At 40.6% G+C, this 22,673-nt stretch overlaps 1 protein-coding gene across 3 annotated transcripts; it reads left to right on the forward strand.

Annotated features, from left to right (window-relative positions):
* The first annotated feature begins 338 nt into the window (after positions 1 to 338).
* On the forward strand, positions 339 to 22,395 carry LOC143493633 (uncharacterized). 3 transcript variants are annotated; one of them, XM_076992178.1, is made up of 12 exons: positions 339 to 448; positions 1,081 to 1,188; positions 1,302 to 1,409; positions 1,980 to 2,034; positions 3,196 to 3,400; positions 5,076 to 5,875; positions 6,059 to 6,505; positions 14,547 to 14,717; positions 16,119 to 16,289; positions 17,597 to 18,744; positions 21,046 to 21,092; positions 21,394 to 22,395. In XM_076992178.1, exons 2-7 carry the CDS (start codon positions 1,139 to 1,141, stop codon positions 6,281 to 6,283), a joined length of 1,443 nt encoding a protein of 480 aa, XP_076848293.1. In that variant the 5' UTR covers positions 339 to 448; positions 1,081 to 1,138; the 3' UTR covers positions 6,284 to 6,505; positions 14,547 to 14,717; positions 16,119 to 16,289; positions 17,597 to 18,744; positions 21,046 to 21,092; positions 21,394 to 22,395. The 3 variants fall into 3 exon arrangements, with proteins under 3 accessions (XP_076848293.1, XP_076848291.1, XP_076848292.1); XM_076992176.1 differs by having other exon boundaries at positions 365 to 448; positions 1,072 to 1,188; XM_076992177.1 differs by lacking the exon at positions 339 to 448 and adding an exon at positions 455 to 700 and having other exon boundaries at positions 1,072 to 1,188.
* The last annotated feature ends 278 nt before the right edge of the window (positions 22,396 to 22,673 follow it).

Raw genomic sequence — 22,673 nt, forward strand, 5'->3', positions numbered from 1 at the left:
AAAAAATATATTTTTGGTATAAGCAAATGGGCAGAACAGAGAATTTTTTTTTGTTATTATAAAGTTATTTTAGACCATCTCAATGTATTGGTATCACACATTGTTCCACATTGGTATCACACATGGGTACCAGAGTCAACAGAAAAAGCGGGTAAAGCGATAGAACTAACTAAAACACGCCCCTAGCGGGAAATATAGGATTTGAAATAAAATGGAGTTCATTCTTTAGTAATACAGGTTAATTCCGCGGGCTGGACTGAACCCACTGGCGGGCCTGTTCCGTCCCGCGGGCCGTATGTTTGACACCCCTGCTGTAGAAGTTCATCACCTAAATGACATCACTTCCTGTGACGAGTCGATATCGAAAGTAACTAAAGCAAAGCGAGTACGTCACAAAGCGGGTACGTCACTCCCCGCCGCTACAGAAGAGCAGACGGAGTGTTTCGTTGTAAGTTAATTATCCTTCAATATCACTTACTGGCGTGCGGATTAAAGGACAGTCATTTACCTTGGGCTTAACTACTTTTCTCGAGTATGCTACTTTTTAAACCGTGTTTGGTGTAAAGTTTTATTCTCGTTACATAAAAGCGAAAGTGCACAGATGTAGATGGACTACGGGTCGCCCTGTTTCATCACGGAAGTGTCTGGTTGAACTACATAAATGTCTGGGTCTGAAATACAACGTTCTTCTGTTTTCACGGTAATCTGGACGGTCATTTCTAAGTACATCGTCGGTAAAACGTCTCGTCGATATGCTACATTTAGCCTGAATGTTTCGACAACGTTACATTTCACATACACGCATGCGCGGATGAAGGGACTGTTGTTAAAATGCTCGTTCGTTCTGTTTTGATTGCAGATCCGCAAATGTATTTGGTTAATCCTGAACTAGACTATATAAATATTCAGATTTCATTTGCACTGGTTTTAACTGTGTAGTGCTGGACAATACTGATCAATTAAAAGATTTACTGTAATGTCATGTTTATATGGGACAGATTCATCCTGCAGTGCCACCAGGTTCATTATAATCAGTGTTTCAGTGTCCTGCTCCTCCTCTTTATGATGAAGTGTTGACAGGGAGCAGAGAGCAGCATCTCCAGTGTCCAGCTGTGTGTGTGTGAAGAGGAACAACTCCATGATGGACTCTCATATCTCCAGCAGTGGAGGAGGAATCTCTGACCCAAAGTGAGGAGCTTTACATCAGCACTTAATCTGAGCAAACAGGAGGAGGGAATATTCAGGATAAATGAGATGTAGTGAAGGACGTAATTACTCAACACTTTCCTCATCTTCATCAGTGTGAAGAAAGCAGCGTCTCCAGTACCCAGCTGTGTGTCTATGAAGAGTGACTGGTCCAAGGATGACCCTCCTAACTTTAGCAGTGGACCGGTGACCTCTGACCTACAGTGAGTGATACACTAGTGACAGTTTTTAGCTGTGTATTTAGTTTGTGGAGAACAGGATTAAAATTTGAATCACCATTACGAGAGTAAACACGATGAGAAATACAAGAACTAGACTGATTCAGATCTGCAAGGTGTTTCTAATAAAGTGTCTAGTGTGTACCGGTACAAGGTGTTTCTAATAAAGTGTCTAGTGTGTACCGGTACAAGGTGTTTCTAATAAAGTGTCTAGTGTGTACCGGTACAAGGTGTTTCTAATAAAGTGAGGCACTATTCACATTAACATTATTCTACATCACCAGAGTTAAAGTCAGGTGCAGGTTCTCTGTGTTTGTTCTACTGTCACTACAGCATTTGGGTTCAGTGTCTCTCAGTCTGGGAGCCCAGTGAACCGTGATATGTTCAGATGTGTTGGGTTATTCCACATGTATCACATCATCATTATCATCATCATCATGTACTTGACTATAACATGTATTCATGAATGTAACATGTAGTCAGGAATGTAACATATATATGAATTCGTGTCTATAAAATGTAGATTTTACATTAAAGTTGTTGTTCTGTCCACAGTGCCCAAAAGAAACCTGTAAAGATTTCTAAAGACAAACTGGAGTCAGTATTCAAGGTGTGTGTGTGTGTGCGTGTGTGTGTGCACGTGTGTGTGGTTTTGTGTGTGCGTGCGTGTGTGTGTGCGTGTGTGTGATTGTGTGTACGTGCGTGTGTATGTGTGTGTGTGTGTATATATGTGTGTAAGTAAGTAAGTAAGTGTTTATTTATATAGCACTTTTCCAAGTAGGCCTACAAAGTGCTTTACAACAAATACAAGCATAAAAAATAGAATAAAAAACTACATAAAACACAACATAAAAACAAATAAAATAAGACATCACAACCACATGCATAAAAAACCAGAATCTTAAAATCTACCCTTTGGGCAACAGGCAGCCAATGCAGTGAAGCCAACACAGGCGAGATATGCTCTCTTCTTTTGGCACCAGTAAGCACTCGAGCCGCTGCATTCTGGACCAGCTGTAACCGTGTCATAGCTCCTTGACTAAGACACGTAAATAAGGCATTGCAGTAATCAAGGCATGATGATACGAAAGCATGAATAATTCTTTCTTTATCTTGGAACGAAAGCATTTTCCTAATTTTGGCTATATTTCTCAATTGAAAATAGCAGCTCTGAACCAGCTTCCTTATATGCACTGAAACCTTTAACTCAGAGTCAAAAATTACTCCTAAATTCCTTGGATAAGAATTTATCCGTAAAGCCAGTGGGCCAATTTCCTTCTTTACATCCCCAATCACAGTTGGAGGGCCAAAAATCAGGACTTCTGTTTTTCCTTCATTTAACTTGAGGAAATTACAGGCCATCCAATCCTTAATACTCTGAATGCAATCAGTTAGACTCCTCAATCTACTGAAATAATATTTTAAAAGATAAATAGAGCTGTATATCATCAGCATAAAAATGATAAGAAACATTAAAACGGCTTATCAAATTTCCCAAAGGAAGCATATATAATAAAAATAAAATAGGACCAAGCACTGATCCCTGTGGAACTCCACAGGAAATAGCCGCACAAGAGGACATACTTAAACTTAATACTAAAACTTAAAACTGTATTCTTGAAACTTAAATATTAAACTTTTGTAATAAACCATAATGTCCACAGGACCACCCAGTCCCTCTCAGTTCAGTCCTCTCTTGTGTTTAATGGATTATCCTGTGTTATAATCATCTGTGTGTAACACTGTAGTTTTACTGATACTGTTTATTCAGGAGCTGGAGCACAAAATCATTTCTCTGGTGAAAAATGAGCTGAAGAGATTCAAGAATCTACTGAGTCCAGATTACCCAGCATGCACTGAGAAACAGGTGGAGGATGAGGAGGATCAGAGCAGTGTTAGAGAGGGTGCGCTGAAGATCACACTGCACGTCCTGAGGAACATGAACCAGACAGACCTCGCTAACACACTACAGACCAGTAAGAGCTCTGGGTCATGACATCATAACATCACTTTTAGGGATGCATAAATACCTTTTTTTTCCAACCGAGTACGAGTACGAGTACGTGTATTTTTGTACTTGCCGATACCGATACCGATACTTACATAGAATTAAGCAGTCAGGAGCATTATGTAATAGTTATTAATGTAAAATAGTGCAATGAAATCAATACAAAACCAACATAAAACAGTGCATGGCCTATAATTTATATGAATATGAACATTTTTACCTACACAATCACTAATCACCATGTCAACACAAAACTAATTTTTCAGTATTTTTACATTTTCTCTCGTCTAGTTAGCGTTTGCTGCAGTGTTGGTTGATGCCGTGTTCTGTTAGCAGTGAACTCCTCATGCTGAGGATCAATGACAATGATAACTAAAATAATTTATTATAAATAAATATAATATATAAATATTATTTATTATAAATAATATATATTTTTGTTTGTTCTTAATTATTAGGTCTGTGTAACTTCAATGTGTTCCACAAAGGCACTAACTGAGGAGATTTTCAGCCAATACGTGTAGCTACAACCTGATGCCAACTGAATCAATTTATAGCAAACTTTGGTTCAACTTAATCATATATTACTAGTGTGTACACTCACAGAGTTTAAACTGGTTTTTAGTATTGCACTGCATGATTCTTTATGTTTTACACTTACTTATATTAGTAGCACCGCGGAGCCACCGCGATTACATCATTTTCGGCGCGCGGACCCTTGCGCCGGTCGCGACGCGTCAAACCTTGCTCAGGGATTACGTCACACGCAGCGCAGTGCCGTAGTGCCTGTATATTTACATTTTAATGGTCCAATGAAGATAATTTAAAAACCAGGACATTTCCTCACTTAAAAAACCAGGGACAGGACGTGAAATACGTACATGTTGAGTTGTCTGCTCATTAGCATAACGTGGTTTACGTCCACTGGAAACAAGGTATCGGATGTTGGTATCGGAGCCTCATTTGCGATTACGAGTACGGGTAAATGGACATGGTATCGGGCAAATACCCGATACCAGTATCGGTACTCATGCATCTCTAATCACTTTATTACTTGGTGACACTGTTGGTGAATCTCAGTTCACAATGAGGATCTTAAATCAGTGTTGGTCTGTCCTCAGTTGACCTCCCTTCAGTGTAGTCTGCTCAGGTGCAGACTGAACACTCTCCTATATTTATCACTGTTGTAATGTGACTGTAGAATGTTGAAGTTTTTAGGATACATTGTTATTCTATAGAACTGAGATTTGACCAATCAGATTTGACCACAGGTCACTGTCTCATGATGTCATACACAGGTGTGTTTTCTATTTCCCTCCATTGTCTCTCAGATGTCCAGTCTGCTAGTTGTAGGTCTCCTCAGTCAGGTGACAGTTACCAGTGTGTGTGGTGGAACTTCAGCTGCTGTAATGGCTTCCTCCATCAACGCATGTGTTCTCAATGTCATTATTGATACCTAGACACTCTAACCTACCTCTAATTTAACACTTACAGTACTTCAATTTCCTTAATGTATCATGGCCAATCTATGGGGACTAAATATCTATTCATAATGATGTCTTTTCTTGTATTTCCTGTGATGAGTCTGTTATGATTGATCCTAAAGACATTAACATGTGTGCTGTTGTCTTCCTCTTTATCAGAACTGGCCCCTGCTTGCTACAGAAAACTCAAATCCAAACTGAGGGAAAAATGTCAGAAAATTAATGAAGGAATTTCACAGCATGGAACCACAGCACTTCTGAATGAGATCTACACAGAGCTCTACATCACAGAGGGAGGGAGTGGAGAGGTCAATAATGAACATGAGGTGAGACAGATTGAGACAGCATCTAGGAGACCAGCAACACAGGAGACACCCATCAAATGCAGTGACATCTTTAGACCCTTACCAGGACAAGACAAAGCCATCAGAACTGTGCTGACTAAAGGAGTGGCTGGCATTGGTAAAACAGTCTCAGTACAGAATTTCATACTGGACTGGTCTGAAGGAAATGTAAATCAGGATGTTCTCTTCATATTTCCACTTCCTTTTAGGGAGCTGAATTTGATGAAGGAGAAAAAGCTCAGTCTGGTGCAGCTTCTTCATTGCTTTTTTCCAGAAACACATGAATTAAAACCAACTCACTATACATACTACAAAATTCTGTTCATTTTTGATGGTCTGGATGAGTGTCGTCTTCCTCTAGATTTCCAGAACAATGACAGCGTGTGGGATGTAACAGAGTCGACCTCAGTGGATGTGCTGCTGACAAACCTCATCAAGGGGAATCTGCTTCCTTTGGCACTGGGAAAACTGGCTTTCCAAGAGCTGGATAAAGGCAACCTGATCTTCTATGAGGACGACCTGAGAAACAGTGGCATTGATGTCAGAGAAATGTCGGTGTATTCAGGAATGTGCACTCAGATCTTCAGAGAGGAGTTTGGTCTACAGCTGGGGAAGGTGTTCAGCTTTGTACATCTGAGTGTTCAGGAGTTTCTGGCTGCTTTATATGTATTCATTACCTTCATCTCCACCAACACAAATGTGCTGGTGCAACGCACAGCAACGCACTGGATTTTTCAGTATTTTTAAAAAATTTTATTAAAAAAAAAAATCAATATCTTCTCTTGACTTCCTCAACAGTGTAGTGGACAAAGCCTTAGAGAGTCAGAATGGACATCTGGACCTTTTCCTCCGCTTCCTTCTGGGTCTCTCACTGGAGTCCAATCAGACTCTCTTACAAGGTCTACTGACACAGACAGGAAGCAGCTGTCACAGCAAAGAGGAAACCGTCAAGTACATCAAGGAGAAGATCAGGGAGAATCCCTCTTCAGAGAAATTCATCAATCTGTTCCACTGTCTGAATGAACTGAATGATCATTCTCTAGTACAGGAAGTCCAAACATACCTGAGCAGAGGAGGTGACACTCGTCTCCGTGGAGCCAGGCTCTCTCCTGCTCAGTGGTCAGCTCTGGTGTTTGTGTTGCTGAACTCAGAAGAGGAGCGGGATGAGTTTGACCTGAGCAATGTCCCATTAGAGGAATGTCTACTGAGACTGCTGCCAGTGGTCAAAACATCCAGAAAAGTCATGTGAGTATTTTCATTTAGAGATTAACAGTGGACATAGCACTGGATGCTCCTGAATCAGAAGGTCTATGACAAATGAAAAAGAGAGTGAGAGAAATTTAGAGAGAGAAGGGTAGAGAGGCCCTACATTAAAAAGAGAAAGAAGATTCGAGAGAGAAGAGTAGAGCACCTGCATTAAAAAGAGATAGAAAAAAAGAGAGAGAAAAGAAGATAGACCCAACATAGAGACACCCAAGAACAATTTCACAAGATACTGACACCACTTGATAAGGTTATTTATCAGGACACTTTTCTTGTGGTAATATCTTTTAATTTCACATACACATATGACGAATACCCCAATATAAAAAATGAACATTGATCTGGGCCGGCCTACCATGACAAATATTAAGATAAGACAAAGATTTATGTCCTTTTAAAAAGGGGAGGGGGAGGGGGGGGCTACCTCTATGCTCTGGGATGTGGGGCCCTGGGTGCGGGGGTAGCAGGTGCTGGCCCTCAGAGGAGTGGCTGGCCTCCCCTGCGGGGCTGGGTGGTGGGGCCCGGTGCCTGGGACCACCCGACCCCGTGCTGGGGCCCTGCCCGCTGCCAATCCTTGCTGGTCCAGCCATTTGCCCCCGCCACGGAGGGTGTGTTAGTTTGGATGAATGTGTCTTTGTCCTTGTCTCTTTTGGTATAGGTGGGTGAATGTGTACATGTTGGGGGGGGGGGGGTGTATATATGGGTGTGTGTGTATATATTGGGGTGAATGTGTAAGTACATTTGTGGGTGTATACATGTCCGTAAGAGTGTATATGGGTGTGGGTGAATGTGTGTGGCAGTGTTAATTTTGACAGCAATTTTTTATTTAGTTTTAGTCTTAGTCTTTTGACTAAAATGTCATTTAGTTTTAGTCATAATTTAGTCTTTTGATTTGTTTTAGTCTTAGTCTAGTTTTAGTCGACTAATTATCATTAGAATTTAGTCGACTAATTATTCAAAGAATTTAGTTGACTAAAATATAAATGATGTAATAGTCATTATATACTCTTGCACAAAATGAAACATTTATTAACCAGTTACAGAATATTATTGTTTGTATGTGCAATATATACAAAAACTAATTTCCAAACAACTTTGTTGACCTGAACTTATAGTTATTGAGCATAACAATAACACAACATTGATGACCAGTAGGTCCGCTCTACCTGAAAAGCATATGTAGTTTATGAGCAATGCATATTACATTGTATATAAAACTGGGTGCCGTAAAAACAACGCCATAGACCGCTGATGTCGTTTCATTTGTCGTATTTTTCCCAACATCATCGTCCCACATGGTTTACACACCGTATTCTTTTTCTCAAAGTCAAAGGAGAAATGCGTCCATATATCGCCGCTCATCTTTCTCCCTTTCTCCACTGCTGATTCAGTTGAATTTCACGAGTGACCACAGTTCACAGGCTGGTTTGGTCTTCCCGGGTTCTGTGCGATGTGAAGACATTAGTTCTGATTGGATGGTTACCTGGTTTGTCCCGCCTATCCGTGTACGCTAAAGTAGTTACGATTAGATCTCTTCTTAACTTATCCCTACCTTTCACTAAACTAAATCAGGTCTGATTAGATGTCGTCGCTGGCCAATATTTTCGTCTCGTTTTTATTAGTTGACGAAAATGTGCATTAATTTCGTCATCGTTTTTATCCCTTCGCATAGTTTTTATTTAGTTATCGTCTCGTTTTCGTCATGAAAAAAAGGTTTGTTGACGAAAACTATGACGAAAATTATTCGTCAACGAAATTAACACTGGTGTGTGGGAGTGTATGTTTGTGTGGATGTACATGTAGGCGTGTAGGTGTATATATGTGGATGAGTATGTGTGTGTGTGTGTGTGTGTGTGTGTGTGTGTGTGTGTGTATATGGATGTGTGTAGGTGTATACATAATGAGGGTGTATCAAATCAAATCAAATCAAAGTTTATTTGTATAGCGCTTTTCACAACACATGTTGTCACAAAGCGCTTTACAGGATTTAAAAGGTTAACAATACTATGGGTCCAGAACCCTAATGAGCAAGCCAAAGGCGACAGTGGCGAGGAAAAACTCCCTATGATGGTGGGGATTAGGAAGAAACCTCGGGAGAACCAACACTCAAAAGGGAACCCATCCTCCATTGGGCGGCCCGTTAACACACAAATTACACAAAATACAGACAAATACACAAATCACACACAAATCACACAATCAGACTAAGTAAAGGTAAAAATGAAAGTTCTGGGTTTTGATATTGTCACTGTACATGTCTGTTGATAAACGCCAGGCTTTCATTCCATGTCGGAGCAGCGATGCTGGTATTGTAGGCTCCAACTGCAATGTTACTCTCCAGGTGAACCTCGGAGAAAAGATACGAGATGTAGTAACTATGTAACAGATTAATCAAAGGCCAAACTAAACAGATGAGTCTTTAATCGAGTTTTAAACAATGAGACTGTGTCTGAGTCCCGAATAGAGGCAGGGAGATTATTCCACAATTGTGGAGCTTTAAAAGAAAAGGCTCTTCCACCTCTGTGATCTTTTTGATCCTAGGAACAGTTAATAACCCTGCGTCCTGAGAGCGAAGTGAACGCGCTGGGTTATATTGTTCAATAAGTTCACTAAGATAGTCTGGAGCTAAGCCATGCAGCGTTTTATATGTTAATAAAAGTATTTTATAGTCAATACGGAATCTATTTGGCAGCCAGTGTAATGACGATAGTACGGGACTAATGTGATCAAACTTTTTAGTTTTTGTTAAAACTCGTGCTGCTGCGTTCTGAACCAGCTGGAGTTTGTTTATCGATTTACCAGAACATCCAGCTAGGAGACTGTTGCAATAATCTAAACGAGAGGATATGAATGCATGGATTAGTTTTTCTGCATCACTAATATTTAATATGTTTCTAATTTTGGCAATGTTGCGCAAGTGAAAGAACGCTACCCTAGTTATATTATATTAATATGTGTATTGAACGAGAGATCTGGGTCTATTGTGATGCCCAAGTTCTTTACCTCTGCACTGGGGGTTATAGTAAAAGAATGTAGATTCAATGCTACATTATGTATCTTGTCTCTCGCAGCCCTAGACCCAACTATTATTAATTCTGTTTTATCGGGATTTAGTGCTAGAAAGTTACACGCCATCCAATGTTTTATCTCTTCTACACATTTCTCAATCTTACTGTTTGCGCCTAAATCATCGGGTTTTGCCGATAAATATAGCTGAGTGTCGTCTGCGTAGGAATGGAAACTGATGTCATGCTTATGCATAATCTCGCCTAAGGGTAACATGTACAGTGTGAATAGAAGTGGTCCTAGGACTGTCCCTTGTGGGACACCATATTTAACCTGCATAGATTTAGAGGTTTTATTATTAACACTTACACATTGGAAGTGGTCAGTTAAATATGATCTAAACCAGGAGAGTGCGACTCCTTTAATACCTACCGTGTTTTCTAGTCTATCCAGCAAAATGTTGTGGTCTACAGTATCAAAAGCTGCACTAAGATCTAACAGTATAAGGAACGAGACAAGCCCATTATCGGCCGATATTAGTAGATCATTCACTACCCTGAGTAAAGCTGTTTCAGTGCTGTGGTTTGGTCTAAATCCTGATTGGAACTTTTCATGGATACTATTTTGGAGATAGTGGTTTAACTGATTGGAAACTGCTTTTTCTAAAATTTTAGAGATAAATGGGAGATTAGAAATAGGTCTATAGTTAGCTAGAATCTGCGGATCGAGATTCTGTTTTTTAATCAAGGGTCTAATTACGGTGCATTTTAATTGTTTGGGCATGTAACCTAGGTTAAGGGAGGAGTTAATCATATTAAGTAAGGGCCCTGCAATGGCTGGGAGTAGGTCTTTAAATAGACGGGTTGGAATTGGGTCAAATATACATGATGTAGGCTTAGACGAATTAATCAGTGTTGTGAGCTCTTTTTGCGATATAGGATCGAAGATATTTAGCTCAGTAATATTTTTGGATGCATAGTTACTAATAACTAAACTACTGGGGTTGGATTGGAGGTTAGGCTGCGATGTGTTATGACTCTGTAGTCGGATATTATCTATTTTATTATTGAAAAAGTTTAAAAATTCATCGCTAGTGTGTGTAAGTGCTGTGTTAGAACTAGTGTCGTTGATATTTCTTGTTAGTTTACATACCGTCGCGAAGAGAAATCTAGGGTTATTCTTGTTGTTTTCTATTAGTGTTGAATAGTATGCGGCTCTAGCTTTTATTAGGGCATGTTTATATTTGACTATGGCGTCTTTCCATGTGATTCTAAACACTTCTAGTGAGGTGGATTTCCATTTTCACTCCGCTGCTCGAGCTGCCTGTTTTAGAAGACGAGTGTGTTCGTCATACCATGGTGTAAGCTTTTTCTCCCTAATTAATTTTGTTTTAATTGGCGCTACACTGTCTAAGGTATTGCTGAGTGTGGAATAAAACTGTTGTGTTGCCTGTTCCAATTCATTGGGCTGCAGTGGCATAGTGTTCGGTAGCTCTGGCAGTAAGTTTATAAATGTTGCTGCAGTGTCGGATGTGATAGTGCGCGTGGTTTTTGTATGGCGCATCTGATGTACATTGTATAAAGTCATTTCATATATTAGTAAGGAATGATCTGAAATGGCATCATTTTGGATGACTGCCAAATGTTCTATGTTTAATCCGTAAGTAAGTATTAAGTCTAAGGTGTGTTTACAGCGGTGGGTAGGCCCTGTCACATTTTGGGCTATACCAACTGAATCTAGTATGGAGTCGAACGCAATTTTCAGTGGGTCTGATTCATTTTCATAATGAATGTTGAAATCACCCACAATTACAAATCTCTCGATAGTTAAGACTAGTAAATAATAAGGGGTATATACAGGCCCGTTGACAGTCTTGCTGGGGCCTGGGACAAGAAAGTTTCATGTGCCCCCCCACACGTCATTTGAATTACCTCTGTAGCAGACAATCCTTGTGTTAGGTTATATAGTATATAATATAGCCACACATCAAACTGTTTCTGACAGCTGACTAGTTTATACTTGACACGTCGCAAGCGCGCCGCGCTTCAGCGCGATGGACAAAGTCATGTTTGCAGGGTTCATACACCTTTATAAGGTGGAATTAAAGCACTTGTACATCACTTTAAAGGTCCATTTCAATATTTCCCAGCATGTTAAACCTAATTAAGTTAAATATTTATACATATACTCAATGATTCGAAATAATTCGCTTTTTATTCACATTATTTACTGGTTGTTTATTTTCAAAACGCCCAATCTTAACATCTTCACGTTCTCTGTGTTTCGTCCTGGAATTACAAGAGGCTCGTATTTGTTAACGTAATACAAGAGAATTATTCAGTCAGACAGATATTTGTTGTGAAACGAAGTAGTTACAATTTCAAGCATGTTCAAGTACTTTAGCCTAAATTGCAGCACTTTTCAAACCTGGAACACAATGCAACTTTAAAATTCGTCAGGTAAATGTTTATCCTTTCTTTTCTGCGATCCAGATTTCTGTTTACTTTAACTATCCACCACTGTATTTCCCGCTGTTGGGCGGGTACCAGCCGGTTACGGTCGGTGCTGGATCAAACCATTTTTCAGTGGGAGGCGGGGGTGTATGCACTTAATGGAAAATATGTAGATAGGTAAAAAAACATATATATTTTAGCCATTGAGCTTATTTTGAGTACAGAATATTATATTTATTAAAGATTTCAAGATTATTAAAAAATTATAGACTTTAAATAAAAATAAATTGCTGGGCTCTTTGATGGGCCCCCCTGGCCCTGGGGCCCGGGACAACAGACCCGGTTGTCCCCCCCTGTCGACGGGGCTGGGTATATATATATATATATATATATATATATATATATATATATATATATATATATATATATATAAGGTGTATATAAGGGGGTGTGTGTATGTATGTAGGGGTGTATACATGGGGGTGAATGTAAATCTGAGTTTGAGTGTATGTGTGAGGACAGCTGGGTCTGGGAAGTTTTATTAATTCATTCCAAATATTTTCTGTTAAAGTTAACTACATGAACACACACACACACTGCTACATAGAGCCTACATATTAATCGCAGACACACACAGACTTAAACACACGTAATCCAGACGTAATTCAAAGTCAATGCCAAAAAAACAGTCCAGGTCAGGTACACACAAAGAGAAGAAAAAACAGACAGAGGTACAAAAAGGGAGAATCCAGGAGAGCAGTGAACTAGACAAACTGGGTCGAACCACAAAGAGAATAGAATACAGGAAAAACTCTTGGTATGCTTTCAAAATGTCGGCAATACTTCACAAATAGTTTTGCGAGTGTCCTGATATATATAATAGCCTATGACAAGAACCAGGTGTGAACTATTACTGAGGGGAGGAGGAACGGGTCAGACAACGTCGGGCATTCTGGGAGTTGCAGTCTCCAGGGTTGAGCTGCATGACAGATACAGAGGATAATAGGGGTGACCTGCAATAGTCGCTGATTCGACTAGAGTCGACCATACCCCCTAGTCGACTATGAACGTTGTCGTGGAAATTTTCTAATAAATGGATGAGGACTCAGACGTGGTTAAAATGATTGATTTAATAAGACAAAAATCACGCAGACATGAGAGTCTCATTCAAGCATGACACTCTGAAGGAAGAGGGCAGTCCTCTTCCCTTTTATACACAGTTCAACAGTTCTAACAGGCAAGTTATTATTAGCACAGCATGTACCAAAACACAGGCATCCAGCAGGCTACTTTTACCTAACGTGTGTGTATCTCCTAATATGGACTCTCCTAGAGTTAGTGGAAGAAACTGGTGTATCAATAGAATGCAAAGACAGCTGAATCCCAGGATAGTGGACTAGTGACACTCAGTTGACAAAGTGCTCTGACCTTCTGCACTTTGCCTGACCTTGGCCATAGTATGGACCACATGAGCTAAACCTGGTTACACTGAATCACACTAAGTCTGTATGTAGTCCTTCTGCTTAGCCAAAATGGACAAATACTAACTCATAAGTATTATAATAATCTCTAAACATAATCTAATCAATGATAATTAATCAATAATCAATAATTTCTGTCACAACGTCATAGTCGAATGTACCATTCTAACTGCATGGGGGTGCCCAAGGATGAAGCTAAGCATTAGTTGTTGCATGAAATGTCTTTGTTTTCGTTATATATAACCTTTTGTCATATAAAATCATCCTAATTTCTGTTAATAAATATTTTTAAATGATGTTTGCGCATTAACAATAGGCATCTTCCTTCTACACATCTACACATCAATAAATCACACCCTGCTGTTGCACAATCCAAACGAGCGGAGCTGAACACGCTACAGAATACGCGCAGCATCTGACGAGATTATAATGGCTACTAAAAACCTTCAAAAGTATTTTGAAAAACAAAGATAAATCAAACAAAGTAAAGTGCAAGTTATGTCATCAACGTCTTTCATTTTGCACGACAACAACCAACATGGCATACCATTTAAAACGCGTAAGGCGAAAAAAAAACGTTTGTCGTTTCAGTCGTGTCGTCTCGTCTCGTCGCGGTGCGTCTCGGCAAGTAGGCCTATAGCCTAAACATTTTTTGTTGTTTGCTTTTAAACCCTGTTACTTGAACCTTTCCTTGTATTATTTTGCTGTTGTGTGGCAATTTTTAAATATTTTCAGGCAGGCATATTTTATTTAAAATATTTTTGACATTTTGCACAGTGCCTGTCTGACAGTTTGATATGCGCAATGCGCACTGACGGTTAATGTTCTCTAATGTTTCATAAAAAAAAATAAATAAGTAAATAAATAAAAGCTGAATAAAGCCAAACTACCGTGTTTATTCATTTATCTGAGTGTTTTAGGTTTTTACTTTGAAGAGGAAAAAAGTCCTCTCGACAGATTCGACTATGAAAATCCTTAGTTGAATACACCCCTAGAGGATAATTTAATCAGCAGTTCAGATTCTGGAATCCAGCATCATCTGATTGATCTGTATTTTGTACTGTATTTACTCCTCCTTTACAGACTGTCTGGCTGTGGTCTCACTGAGGAGTCTTGCAAATCTCTCACATCAGTTCTACAAACCGAAAACTCACTGAAAGAGCTGGAGATTAATAATAATGACCTACAAGATTCAGGAGTGGAGCAGCTCTGTGCTGGACTGAAGAGTTCAAACTGTAAACTGGAGATTCTCAGGTGAGTTTTCTGTCAATTTAATCTGGAATGGAAACAGTGAAGTGTGGTGACACTACAGGGTTTTAATAAATATTAAGATAAATATTTATGTACTTTTAAAAGTAAATTTCCTTTTTTAAAATAATAAAACTCCTTTGAGTACAGTATAAAAACATCTACCACAATGCAATGCAAGACAATTTCATTCTTTATTATTTTATGAGGTTTTCGTTCTTTATTAATTTCAAATATTTTCTGTTAAAATTAACTACATGAACTACATTTCATTGACTGACCACATTGCGGAGAGAAAGAAAAATGTGTGATGCATAAGTAGATTTACATAATCTCCTAGAAGAGAAATGTAACACTCTAAAGAGACTCATATGAGCCCTTGTTCAAATGTATGTGGGTATTTATGGAAACGTTTACACTCCTACACGGAGCTGAACACACACACACACACACCTGCATAGAAGCGACAAACACACAGGTTGTAAAACAGCTCTGCCCCAAGTGTGTTATTAATGTTCCAAATCCAGACATCTACACTACTGTGAAAGAAAATGTGGCAATATCTTTTGATTTCATTTACACATATGACAAATACCCCAATATTAAAATGACATGTAATGAAAAATCCACCTTTTCAGTGCTTGTGCACACACATTTGACAACATTATATCAAAGTTCAGAGCTAAACAGGTTAGGATTATTAGGTTTAATATTGTGGAGGGTGTTTGGTGGTGTAGGATCATATGTGAGGAATGGATATGAAACCTCACCATGACAGTAGTTTATTATAAAGCACAGGGTGAAGCCTCCACTACAGTTACTGGCCTCTGCTTTGATACTTTTTAATCTGTTAATGTAATTAAATTCATCCTATTTTACAAGATACTGTGATGTGGGGTACATATTAGTCACAAACGTACACAGACTTAAACACACTTTGTTTATTGAAGTAAATGGAGGAAACAACTGGGCAGAGGGATCCAGACGTAATCCAAAGTCAATGTCAAAAAAACAGTCCAGGTCAGGTACACACAAAAAGAAGAAAAAACAGACAGAGGTACAAAAAGGGAGAATCCAGGAGAGCAGTGAACTAGACAAACTGGGTCGAACCACAAAGAAAATAGAATGCAGGAAAAACGTTATGTATGCTTTCAAAATGTCGGCAATACTTCACAAAGAGTTTAGTGAGTGTCGTGATATAAATAATAGCCTATGATGAGAACCAGGTGTGAACTAGTACTGAGGGGAGGAGGAACGGGTCAGACGACGTGGGGCATTCTGGGAGTTGCAGTCTCCAGGGTTGAGCTGCATAACAGATACAGAGGATAATTTAATCAGCAGTTCAGATTCTGGAATCCAGCATCATCTGATTGATCTACATTTTGTACTGTATTTACTCCTTTACAGACTGTCTCTCTGTGGTCTCACTGAGGAGTCTTGCAAATCTCTCATATCAGTTCTACAAACAGAAACCTCACTGAAACAACTGGAAATTAATAATAATGACCTACAAGATTCAGGAGTGGAGCAGCTCTGTGCTGGACTGAAGAGTTCAAACTGTAAACTGGAGATTCTCAGGTGAGTTTTCTGTCAATTTAATCTGGAATGGAAACAGTAAAGTGTGGTGGCACTACAGGGTTTTAATCAATTTTAAGATTAATATTTATGTACTTTTAAAATGTCAATTTCCTTTTAAAAATAATAAACTTCCTTTGATTACACTATAAAAAATCCTACCACAAGGCAATGCAAGACAATTTCACACTTTATTATTTTATGAGGTTTTCTTTCTTTATTAATTCCAAATATTTCCTGTTAAAATTAACTACATGAACTACATGTCATTGATGGAGTCCTTGTCCAAATGTATGTGGGTATTTATGGAAACACACACTCCTACACACCGCTGAACAGACACACTCCTACACAGACCTGACTGAAACACACAGCTTGTAAAACAGCTCTGCCCCAAGTGTCTTATTAATGTTCCAAATCCAGACGTCCACATCCACAGTACTGTGAAAGAAAATGTGGCAATATCTTTTAATTTCATTTACACATATGACAAATACCCCAATATTAAAATGACATGTAATGAAAAAACCACCTTTTCAGTGCTTGTGCACACACATTTGACAACATTATATCAAAGTTCAGAACTAAGCAGTTTAGGATTATTAGGTTTAATATTGTGGAGGGTGTTTGGTGGTGTAGGATCATATGTGAGGAATGGATATGAAACCTCACCATGACAGTAGTTTATTATAAAGCACAGGGTGAAGCCTCCACTACAGTTACTGGCCTCTGCTTTGATACTTTTTAATCTGTTAATGTAATTAAATTCATCCTATTTTACAAGATACTGTGATGTGGGGTACATATTAGTCACAAACGTACACAGACTTAAACACACTTTGTTTATTGAAGTACATGGAGGAAACAACTGGGCAGAGGGATCCAGACGTAATCCAAAGTCAATGTCAAAAAAACAGTCCAGGTCAGGTACACACAAAAAGAAGAAAAAACAGACAGAGGTACAAAAAGGGAGAATCCAGGAGAGCAGTGAACTAGACAAACTGGGTCGAACCACAAAGAGAATAGAATGCAGGAAAAAACGTTATGTATGCTTTCAAAATGTCGGCAATACTTCACAAAGAGTTTAGTGAGTGTCGTGATATAAATAATAGCCTATGATGAGAACCAGATGTGAACTAGTACTGAGGGGAGGAGGAACGGGTCAGACAACGTGGGGCATTCTGGGAGTTGCAGTCTCCAGGGTTGAGCTGCATAACAGATACAGAGGATAATTTAATCAGCAGTTCAGATTCTGGAATCCAGCATCATCTGATTGATCTACATTTTGTACTGTATTTACTCCTTTACAGACTGTCTCTCTGTGGTCTCACTGAGGAGTCTTGCAAATCTCTCATATCAGTTCTACAAACAGAAACCTCACTGAAACAACTGGAAATTAATAATAATGACCTACAAGATTCAGGAGTGGAGCAGCTCTGTGCTGGACTGAAGAGTTCAAACTGTAAACTGGAGATTCTCAGGTGAGTTTTCTGTCAATTTAATCTGGAATGGAAACAGTAAAGTGTGGTGGCACTACAGGGTTTTAATCAATTTTAAGATTAATATTTATGTACTTTTAAAATGTCAATTTCCTTTTAAAAATAATAAACTTCCTTTGATTACACTATAAAAAATCCTACCACAAGGCAATGCAAGACAATTTCACACTTTATTATTTTATGAGGTTTTCTTTCTTTATTAATTCCAAATATTTCCTGTTAAAGTTAACTACATGAACTACATGTCATTGACGGAGTCCTTGTCCAAATGTATGTGGGTATTTATGGAAACACACACTCCTACACACCGCTGAACAGACACACTCCTACACAGACCTGACTGAAACACACAGCTTGTAAAACAGCTCTGCCCCAAGTGTCTTATTAATGTTCCAAATCCAGACGTCCACATCCACAGTACTGTGAAAGAAAATGTGGCAATATCTTTTAATTTCATTTACACATATGACAAATACCCCAATATTAAAATGACATGTAATGAAAAAACCACCTTTTCAGTGCTTGTGCACACACATTTGACAACATTATATCAAAGATCAGAGTTAAACAGTTTAGGATTATTAGGCTTAATATTATGGAGGGTGTTTGGTGGTGTAGGATCATAGTTGAGGAATGGATATGAGACCTCACCATGACAGTAGTTTATTATAAAGCACAGGGTGAAGCCTCCACTAGTTACTGGCCTCTCTAGCGCCCCATACTGGCTGCTCTGCAAATGCAGTGAGGACACTGTCTTTCTCCCTCTTTTTCCCTCCTTTCTGCAGATTGTCTGGTTGTTTGGTCACAGAGGAAGGCTGTTCTTCTCTGGCTTCAGCTCTGAGTTCAAACCCCTCACACCTGAAAGAACTGGATCTGACTTACAACCACCCAGGAGACTCAGGAGTGAAGCTGCTCTCTGCTAGACTGGAGGATCCCCACTGCAGACTGGACACACTCAGGTATGTAGGAATCCCCTTAAACACCCTGTGTGTGAACACACACTCCAAATGTGAGAAGAACAGTGTCATACATGGAAACAGCACACATGACACACACATGGTCTTATTCCAAAAAATACATACAGTATCATACATGACACCAGTGGCAGCTCGTCAGTAGGGGGCGCTGGGGTGCCGCCCTCATCAAATTATCCAGAGAAAAAATGTTACTTAGACATATGAACTTGTGTAAATTATATATTGCAAAAGTATTATGAAACTAGTAATACTGGCAATTATCGTACATTTAAAAAAAGATCAATAATTCTATCTAGATGTAAGCACAGGTGGTCACACCTGCTTGGCATTGCTGCCTGACGCACCTCCGACGGTGCCATTGTGTGGGCTGCAGGGTCGTCAGCTGGGGGGGGGGGGCACCCTTCACTGATGTTTCACTCCATTATCCCCCAGAACATCTCTGGGTGGTGGAGCAGCGACAGGGACGTCTCCCTGCCGCCCCCTGCAGCCTGCTGAAGGATCTGTATTCACCCCACTCTCTGACCCCAGCGTTATTATTGTTGTGTGTGGAATGAGTCGCAGGGGACTGTGCATGTCAGGGACGTCCATCTCCCTGAATCAAGCACAAGTACTGACCACATACCAGAACGTCTCCCTCAAGAGCTTCTTTCCCCCATGTGCCATCCTTCTTTCTGAGCCACAGCCAGAAGCTCCCTTCCTCACCCTCCTCTGCAAGGTCGCGAATAGCTTACCTCCTGTTAGGGCCTGTGACACCCAGAGTTTTCAGTAGCCTCTGTGTGGATGTCCCAGTGAAGCCCCTGCATCTGACCTCCACTGGGAAGATGAATGGTCTCCACTCAGCTTGTGAGCACGTTGCTGCCAGCTCTGCGTACTTGTCCTTCTTCCGTTCGTACGAGGACTCCATGTGCTCCTCCCATGGGACTGTCAGCTCTACCATGACGACGGCTTTGGCAGGTGCTGACCAGAGCACGATGTCTGGGCGCAAGGATGTTATAGTAATCTCTGCTGGGAATTTCAGTTGACGGCTGAGGTCGGCTGCCAACTGCCACTCACTTCCTAGCGACAGGAGCGACCGCTCTGTCCCCGTGCTGCACCGTGCTCTCGTCCCTGACCTGGTAAACTGGATCCACATCGGGGAGGTGGGTAGGCTTGCTGACCGGTTTACCTGCTGTCTGCGGGCTTCCAGGATCTCTGCGAGCTTGCGCAGGACCTTGTCATGCCGCCACCTGTACCTTCCCTGTGACAGCGCTGTCTTGCATCCGGAGAGGATGTGCTTTAGGGTTGGATTTGGGAAACTACAGAGATGGCAGTGTTCTTCTGTGCCAAACCAGGTGAGAAGGTTCGGGGGGCTCGGTAAGGTGTCGTATGTGGCCCTAATCCGACAGCTCAGTCTTGCCTGGGGAGTTCTCCACAAATCGGCCCAAGTGATGGTTCTGTTTAGCACAGCCTCCCAAGTAGTCCATCTGCCTTGCTGTTGCTGGCTCACTGCTGTAATCTTGTATGTTTCCTCCTCCATCTTGGCAACTTCAGAGATCACAAGATCCTTCCTCTCCTTCCTGGTCGCTTTGGACCAGCTCTTTGGTGCTACTGCCCATCCCAGACCAGATCTGCCCAACTGTGTAGCACCAACGATCTCCTGGTGCTTCAGCCGTTCCACTGCCTGGTCAACTGCTTGGGATGCATTCCACTTCCGTCCAGTGCGAATCTGAGAGTTGGCAGCTCGAATTGCCGGGTCCGTGGAGTCTCTCAGTTCGAAGTGGAGTCTCACCTTCTCATTTTGTCCACTGAATGTCTGTGACATTACATGTGTACCGTATACTTCCTGTGTGTGGGGCGCTGGACTAATGGGTGTCTATGTAGGTCCTTAAACTTTTGTCAAGCATGTGATCTGGAGAAGCTCTTTAATTGGTTGCCTTAAAGTTTGCTGCGAGACAGAGAGCTGTACCCCGGACACACCTACTTTTATCAGTAGCCTATCAGTATAGTTAATTATTGATCCTGGAATAATCTTTAAAGGTTTTGACTCCACACACAAGGCAGTGAATGTAATCTGTGAAGTCTAGACCCTATAGAGGTGTGTTTGTGTGTATGTGTGTGTGTGTGTGTGTGTGTGTGTGTGTGTGTGTGTGTATGTGTGTGGGACAGACAGTTCAGTTATCTAGGTGCATGTGTGTGTGTGAGTAATAGAGCTTTCTTCCTCTATTTCTATATTTCTCTCAGGACAGAGCCTTCAGAATAAAAAATAACTGTGTGTGTGTGTGTGTGTGTGTGTGTGTTCTTTAGGGTGGATCATGCAGGGAAGATCAGTCTCAAACCAGGACTAAGAAAATGTAAGCAGTTATGTAGTTAATACACACACACACACACACACACACACACAGATATACACAGATATATACACACACACACACACACAGATATACACACACACACACACAGATATACACACGCACGCACGCACACACACACACACACACACACACGCACGCGCGCGCACGCACGCACGCACACACACACACACACACACGCACACACACACACACACACACACACACACACACACACACACACACACACACACACACACACAGTATTTGTGTCGTCTCCTCTAATGTCTCTTCTTGTGTGCAGATGCGTGTGAGCTCACACTGGACCCAAACACAGCACACACACATCTCTCTCTGTCTGAGGGGAACAGAAAGGTGACGTGTGTGGGTGGAAGCAGCAGACGTATCCTGATCATCCAGAGAGATTTGATGTCTGTACTCAGGTGATGTGTAGAGAGAGTCTGACTGGACGCTGTTACTGGGAGGTTGAGTGGAGTGGAGATGCTGATATAGCAGTGACATATAAAGGAATCAGCAGGAAAGGAGACAGTGATGACTGTGGGTTTGGATGTAATATAAAGTCCTGGAAGCTGCGCTGCTATAATAACAGTTACTCTGTCTATCACAATAAGAACTGCACTCACATCTCTGCCCCCTCCAGCTCCAACAGAGTAGGAGTGTATCTGGACTGGCCCGCCGGCACTCTGTCCTTCTACAGCGTCTCCTCTCACACACACACACTCACACACTTACACACACTCCACTCCACATTCACTGAGCCCCTCTATGCAGGGTTTTGGGTTTATTTTGACTCCTCAGTGTGTGTGTGTGAGCTAGAATAACCTGTGTACTGGAGCAACACCTGCGTCTCCATGGAAACACACACTCCTCTACACACACAACTGGAGAACAAAATCTCTCTCTCTCTCTCTCTCTCTCTCTCTCTCTCTCTCTCCTCTTTTTCTTGCCTCACACAGTTGTCTTCTCTACATTTCTATGTTTAGGGGTAAATAAAGTCCTGTGATTACATACAGAGTAGTTAACCGTGCAGTGTAGAACCTGCTTCTACATTTTACTGTTTTATCCAGTATTTTACATTTATGCAGACATTTCCCTGCAGTTCCAGTATGTGTCCAGTAGATGGTAGCAGACAACCACATATTGATGTACAGTATCATAACTGGGCAAAGTACAGGATTTTGTGTGTGATTTTGCTGGTTAAATACAACTTGTGTAAAGAGTTTTATGTTTTGGTGTGATGTACATTTGCATACGTCTGTCCATTAAAGAGAAAGACTGAAATTTACCCCAGTCCTATGGAGTGAGATTACTGTCTTTAATACAAGAGAGCAAAGATGAGGTTCAATTGAGCAAGTAAGACTCACTGAGCAAAACAACCGAGCAAAACCAGTGACAGTGAGAGCAGAGAAACAAGAATCACACAGTTAAGTGTGTTTGTTTCACTGTTTTCAGCACACGTTTGTTTTTTGCTCGATTCTCTGTTTTCCATGCACTTTTCAGTTTTTTGCTCACTTCTAAAACTACCACACAGACATTTGGACGTCATTTGGACATTAATGCCAA

This window comes from Brachyhypopomus gauderio, unplaced genomic scaffold (assembly GCF_052324685.1).
Source record: "Brachyhypopomus gauderio isolate BG-103 unplaced genomic scaffold, BGAUD_0.2 sc90, whole genome shotgun sequence".
Classification (NCBI taxonomy): Eukaryota; Metazoa; Chordata; class Actinopteri; order Gymnotiformes; family Hypopomidae; genus Brachyhypopomus; species Brachyhypopomus gauderio.